The 7,542-nt window shown below is 38.8% G+C and overlaps 1 protein-coding gene across 1 annotated transcript; it reads right to left on the reverse strand.

Annotated features, from left to right (window-relative positions):
* Positions 1-1,677: 1,677 nt before the first annotated feature.
* Positions 1,678-2,550, reverse strand: LOC106340124. The gene has a single exon (XM_013778985.1). It carries the CDS (start codon positions 2,384-2,386, stop codon positions 1,721-1,723), a length of 666 nt encoding a protein of 221 aa, XP_013634439.1. The 5' UTR covers positions 2,387-2,550; the 3' UTR covers positions 1,678-1,720.
* Between the last annotated feature and the right edge of the window lie 4,992 nt (positions 2,551-7,542).

Here is a 7,542-nt window from a genome sequence, read left to right on the forward strand (position 1 = left end):
AATTCGTCGGTATTCCGTCGGGAAGTGAAACGGCTGTTCAATCCGTCGGTATTCCATCGGAATATACCGACGGAATTCTGACCGAATACCTAAATAGTCGGTATTGCGTCGGTATTTTGTCGGTATGTGTCAATTTTTTGCAACGGTCATATATTTGTCAGATTTTTGTCGGTTTTCTGTCGGGATCGTATGACCAAATACCGACGAAAGTATTCTGTCAGGATTTTCCGACGCAGTTCCGACGAATTTGCCGAAATATATTTCCGACAAGTTTTCGTCGGAATTCCGTTGGAAAATCCTGACAGATTTTTTTCGGTCGGTTTTTCCGTCGGTATTGTCCGTGTTTTCTCGTAGTGTATTATCTTTTGCCAAAATAAACTATATGCATTAATATAATTCAGGTAATTTCAAAATTTTGACTATTACTTTCATCTAATCAAATGTTTATATTGAAAAATATATGAATATTCATTTTAAAAAACTTTTAACTCGACTAAAAATAATCAAAGATATATAAACCTATTTCTTACAAATAATCACTATTGTTAATTACTTATAGAAAAAATTATATATATGGTGTTTTTTTACAAATTATAATGCTTTGTGTTTGTTTGTACATGTTATGTGATAGTGTTCAATTTATATCAAATTAACCACTGTTGTTAATTCATATAATTAATTTTGTTATTCTTCGATCTCTTGTTTTCAGTCAAACATTGGATAATTGCATTTATAAAGGTGGCTAAGATCACACTGGCAATGATATTCTACAATGATGACACTGCATTGTTAACATAGCGTGGTGATATTGACCTTGCTAACATAGAGTTATTAGAGCATGTTTATTGGTAAACCCATTTAAGGGTTCTTAGTATATTTTTAACTCTTAAAAATATCACCATTTTCGTGCCTAGGAAAGAGAGAGAGAAGAAAGAAAGAAAGAAGAAAAACAGAGAAAGAGACGAATCGAAGGACACCACTTCTCCTCTCTCCAATTCTTTTGTGACACGTAGGCATAAGAACCGTGTCTTTATGTGCTTAATTAAGAGACACATTTTACTTTAGCGGCTGTTTTGTTCTTTTTTTAAATCAAAAATAAGTTAAGATCTTGATCTAAGAGCTGGCTATAAACGTGCTCTTACATTTTGTCGGTTAAATATGCAAACAATATACGCATTAATGAGTTTTGATCTCATTCAAGACATACTTGACTTGTCATAATGTAGAAATGAACACACAGTGACACTTGTTTTGGATAACTACACCACATAATATTGACACCTCCAAAGTAGTACCAAAACTGTAAATACTACAAAAGCCACTATCACCAAAATGATAACAAAGATAAAAAGAGCAAATTTCATAAATAATATTTTATTTTTATTAAAATTAGTGTTTAAAGAAAAATTCTCAAAATTATTAAGCAATAAAAGCATTAAATTATCTCCATCCTAAATTTTAATTTTTCGTCTCATCACTAAATATTAATCTTTAAACTCTAAACGCTAAAATCTAAATTCAGACATATAAATATTTATTTTTATTTTTAATGAATTTTGGTCATTTTCTCTTTTGTGTTATTTCTGAACAAAAACTTGATTTATTGTTATTTCTAAGTATTTTTTCATAAAACAATGATCAAATTTTACCAAAAAAGTAACAATTAACGAAACTAATTTTATATGAATAAAAAGGAGTAAAAACTAAAAAGATGGCCACTCTAGTGAGCCATGGCAAAAGGAGGGTAAGAAGCGTAATTAATTGCTTTCTGGTGGGGCATTACTAGCATCGCCGTATGATCCATGAAGTCTTTCAAAGCCACCACCGCCTGTAAAATTACCTTTAAGTCCTTCGCCGCCGCAAACCCCTCGCCTCCGGCGTTTCTCACGGCGTATACGTAAAATGTTAGGCATCCTTTCCTGAACTTGAACCTCGCCATTTCCCAGTTCTTTAACTTTCTTATCATCTTCTTGTTCACTTCACCGAGAGGAATCTCCGACGGCCAGAGTCCCCCCTCCGCCGCCGTAACCGCCCTCTTCATCGCCTCCGATTCGAACACGAAGACAACCACTTTGGACTTCCTTGTTCCTAGCCCGAGGGTTAGTGTGTGCCATGCTTGGTGAGCTAAGATCGTGAAGTTCGTCGGAAGATACGCCGCCGTGGAAAGAAGCGGCGGAGATGGTGATGATGAAGATGGGAGGGAGAGGAGTTTTAGGAGCTCGAGTGTTCTTGCTCGCCGGATTGTGAATGATTTGACGATTATCTGGCCGCCGAATTTGAGGCCTTTGACGGCGGAGGAAGGTTTGAAGGAGATGTCCGGCGAGGATTTGGTATCTTTCTTCTTCTTGATCTTCTTGATTTTCTTGTCTTTCTCTTCCATGGCCATTGTTGCAGCTCTGTTTCTTTCTTTCTCCTCTTTGGTTTTAGTTTGTGATGAGATGAAGTTGGTAACTTTGGTTGGTGCTTTTGATTAAGCCTGTCTCTCTTTCTTTTTTTATATTATTTTAAGTTTTCTTAACTATATTGTTTCTTGATTTTGTAATATTATTATTTCAACGTCATTAGACAGGTTCCCAGTCTCTTTAATTGGAAAGTTTGTTTAGACATCAATTGCATTAAATGCGATTTGTGCAGTTTTTTTCTTCACTCACATTTGTACTGTTGAGCTTAGCTCGGTCAAGTAAAACTGAAAAATAATTAACAAGCTAAGCATCCGTAGTCAACGAGAAAACTAGTCAAGTCCATAAATAGCCAATAATGCATTCGAATGTTTTTTATTGTGAAACGGAAGCATTTGTTGTTAAAAAAAAAGCCAATAGTGAATTCAGTCGTGGGTTCGAACTTGGAAAGGAAAAACGAATTAATTTCACACTAATTTACTCTAATATATTTTACCTTTTTAGTACTACTATGTTTTCTTGTGAACAAGAACAACACATGATTGGTGTTTGATTATGGTATTTTTTGCCACTAGATTACGTTATGAAAAATTCATTTGCTAAAACGAATAGTTGTAAGTGAAAACATTTGAAGAGATGCACATTGCGATCTCTAGTTGATTAAGACTAGCTATCATAACAGTTTTAGACTAAATGTACGTACTGATTGCCTAATGGTAACTGTCTGAAAAACATAGTATACAACAAGTGTTCACCCTCAACATTTTTATATCAAACTTAGTAAGATCACATACTTAAAATTAATCCACCATATATAAATGCATAATGTTTTTTTTTGAAAGAATGTAAAATTTTATTCAAGCAAAAAAATATATTTGCATCAATGTGCTTCTATACTAAACTTTTCTGAAACTGAAATTTCGAACAAATTTTTTTTTTGACTCAAAATATACTCCTAAGAGCGGCCTATCCTTGCCCCAATCCACACCCTAAGTATGTACATTTAAGTTTTTTTTTTAAAATGGGTATGTTTCTTTTCAAGGAAGGTTTTGTTTGGTAGATTGCTTAAGTAATTGCATTTAGGTGAAGTCTCGATCCCATTCTAGTAAGGTATGAAAAACGATCAAGTACATGCAAGACTAGTCACAATCCTCCTTTTATATGTTTTTCATCAAAAATTGGCTTGTGCCATCAAGGAAAACGTAACTTTAACGTTAAATATGTTTCCAATCGTAATCAAAGTATAGTGAAAAGTTTGCAGCATTCATTCAAAAAAAGAAAAGTTTGCAGCATTTTGTTTTCTACGTGAATTAAATCAACATTCAGACTACGTCTTTGCCGTAAGCTGAAGCTTCTTTAGTAATTATGTATGGAGAGAGAGATAAAAGAGTGATTTAGAAAAAAAATGTATAACATTAATATTTGTTTCAGTTAAACAATGAGAATTATCAAAAACAATGAGATTTGATGGTGAAGCTGGTAATGATGGTACCAAATGTCTCACACATGCAGAGCCGGTCCTAGAATTCTTAAGGTCACAAGCCCGGACCAAAAATGTGGCTGAAAAAAAAATTATGTTGCAAGGTGAATTCGAACCTTTGACACTAATGGAAATAGTTGCTGCCAATTAACCACTAGACTAAAGGTAGTTTTAGAAAAAGTCTGGCCGGTGTATACTTATATAATTTGAGGCCGGAAGCCTGTGCTTCATCTACTTTGGGCCAGGGCCGGCTCTGCACACATGACATGTGTATGAGTGCATCCATTAAAAGCATGTTTTCGCAGCAGCAATTAGAGTGGCTCCACAGATTTACCTTTTCTAAAGTGATACATTATCTAAAGGAGACCTCGTCACCTCGATCTATTATTTTACATTTTGGATATTGTAAAGTATTATGATATTAGTATATTTCTGTTGTAAGGGACGTGAGAAAGAATAGATGCGGAAACAGATAGAATAAAATCGATGTAACTAGACACAAATATTTAACGTGGTTCACCCTTAGAGCTACGTTCACGAACAAAGAGAGATCTTATTTTTGTAAGCGATATTGAGCTTATAGAGTGCAAGTTTAGGGTTACATCGAATACAAGATATATATAGTAGCATCTCGCATCTAAAACCCTAAACTATACGGACTCAGAAGTAACATCCATAATAACTTGATGCAACGCTCTTGATGCAACCGAGTCGGTATGATGTACATGATGTAACATCCATCGCCTAGATGTAACATCCAGATTCAAGGTATATCAACAAATCTCCACCTTGACTTGAATCCTCCCAATAACAGATGTACTAGATGCACCTTCAAGTGCCAAATGTACCAGACGCATGTCTCTGCGCCAGATGTACCAGATGCGCCATCAGCGCCAAATGTACCAGATGCACTTTCAAGTGCCCGTTGCGCCATCAACGCCAAATGTACCAGATGCGTTCTTCAACGCCAAATGTATCATCGCTCTCTTTGCCTCAGATGTCCCTTCGGACCAGATGTGTTGCTATGACGAACCAGATGCCCTTTAACGGCCATATGCTCAACTAGAGTCAGACGTTCGTCATCAGCCGGATGTCCCAACGGACTAGATGTCCCAACGGACCAGACGCCCCAACGGACCAGACGCCCCAAGATGCCCCAATGGGCCAGATGTACCAACGGACCAGATGTCCCAACGGACCAGATGTCCCAACGGACCAGATGTCCCAACGGACCAGATGTCCTTGCAGACCAGATGTCTTTGCGGGTGAGATGCCCCAACGGGCTAAACCATATACATGGTAAGATTAACATTTGCAGTGCACAGAATACTGATTGGTTCATCTGAAGACGTCACAAACCTTGTCAACACCTCATTAATGTAGGCTTTCTATGACAAGAACAACTCCTTCTCCCTATCTATGAAGATCGCCATCCCTAGAATCTTCATTGCTGCACTCAAGTCCTTCATCTCAACTTCAGAACCCAGAAGCTCCAGCTTTTCGATGTCACACTTCTCTTCAGCTAACAACATGTCATCCACGTAGAGTACCAAACAGATGAACGTCGCATCCTTCAACTTACTCACGCAGACACACCAATCATAAGGACTTCTGATGTAGTGCAACTTGATTATATAGCTGTCGAATCTCTTGTACCATCGTCTGGGAGACTGCTTAAATCCAGAAAGTGACTTCTGAAACGTACACACGTAGTCATCTTTTCCAGGAACTCGACAACCTTCCGGCTGAGTCATGTATACCTCCTCTAGCTCTCCATGAATAAACATTGTCTTCACTTCAAATTGCTCAAGGTCCAAGTCCTGACGTGCTACCAGCGCTAGCAACACTCTGATGAAAGTATCTCTGACCACATGTGAGAACATCTCATTATAGTCTACTCCCTCTCTCTGACTTAACCCTCTTGCAACAACCCAAACTTTATATTTAACTCCTTTTACCGATGATGCTCCATCCTTAATCTTGAAAACCCACTTGCATGTAACATCCCTTCTCCCCGATGGTAATGTGATTAGATCCCATGTATGATTCTTCTGATGAGACTCCACGTCTCTCGTTGCAACATGCCGTTTCTCAGACTCGGGACTAGAAACAACTTCCATGTAAGTGGATGACACATCCACTTCCTCTCCAACCTGAAGTGCATAACCCACCATATCGTCGAAGCGATATCTCTCTGGTGGCCTGACATCAACCCTTCTTGGTCGATCTTTTGCGATGCTACGCTCTGTAGCATCAAGCGGTTGAGTCTCCTTAGACTCCAACTGAACATCTTCTACCCGCTCCTCTTGATTTTCTGCGAGTTCCTGCACATTAATCACTTCATGATCATCTTGCAGCTCCACCTGTTTATCAGTGCTACCATTTCCCACTTCTGAACTGGACCCTGAGCTTCTAACCATATATGTTTCATCAAAGACAACATTCCTGCTTAGAACCACTTAGTTTTCTGATGGAGACTAGACCATGTATCCCTTGATTTCATCACCGTAGCCCATAAACACTCTTAAAAGTGAATATTCAACAGATCTACCTGACCACACCTCAGAAGATATCATGCACTCGATGCCTGCGTGGGGACCAAAATTTATCAAGTAACAAGCCGTGTTAACTGCTTCAGCCCAAAATCGCTTCTCCAAACCAGCACTCAAGAGCATGCACATCGCTCTCTCTAGCATTATCTAGTTTATCCATTTTGTAACACCATCCCGTTGTGGTGTTCCCCTGTCTGTAAGATGCTTGGTAGAGGTTGCATCCTTACAAAATTGTTTGAACTCTTCCGAGCAGAGTTCCAAACCAATATTAGAATGAAGCAGATCTTGCTTCGACATATGTTGCATCCCACGCCCACCCATATGTCCAAGCCTCATATGCCATAGCTTAGTCATATCTTCCTCTGGGATCTCTGGCGATGCAACATTTGCTGAACCGGTAATCGTTGTACCCTTCAACAAATACAGAGTACCGTTTATGAAACCCTTCAGAATCACATCAGAACCCCTGTAGACATTCAAAAATTCATCGCCACCCGAATATTTGAACCCTCTGCTGTCCAGAAAACTCACAGATATCAAATTCTTCGTCATTGAAGGAACATGCCTAACCTTGTTCAATGTGCAGAATCTACCATCATGTGTCCTGAGCTTGATTGAGCCAATCCCAACAATCTTGCAGGCAAAGTCGTTTGCCATCTTAATCTTGCTGTCAAGTACCTCTGTGTACTCTGAAAACCACTCTCTCCTCGGTTTCATACGGTAGGATGCTCCCGTATCAAGAACCCACACATCAGAGGAGTGTGTGTCCGTGCACAACAAGAGCGATGTCATCGTCAGACTTGGTTTCATCCTCGGCTACTGCAACAGAACCAAACTGCTGCTCCTTCGTCTTGGGACAGTCTGACTTCCAATGTCCCTTCTCTTTGCAATAGTTGCAAATATCAGATGCTTTAGGACCTCTTGGAAACGACTTCTTATCTTTCGAAGTCCTTTTGTTCCAATGTCCCTTCACACCACTGATAAACAGCCCCGATGCTTGATTGTCTGTCCCCGATCTAACTTCTTCCAGTTTCACTGTATCTTTGCCAACAATGAACGATTGCACGAAGTTCTCGAAGGAGTTCGGCAGAGATACCAACAGGATTAGTGC

This window comes from Brassica oleracea, chromosome C4 (genome assembly GCF_000695525.1).
Source record: "Brassica oleracea var. oleracea cultivar TO1000 chromosome C4, BOL, whole genome shotgun sequence".
Lineage (NCBI taxonomy): Eukaryota > Viridiplantae > Streptophyta > Magnoliopsida > Brassicales > Brassicaceae > Brassica > Brassica oleracea.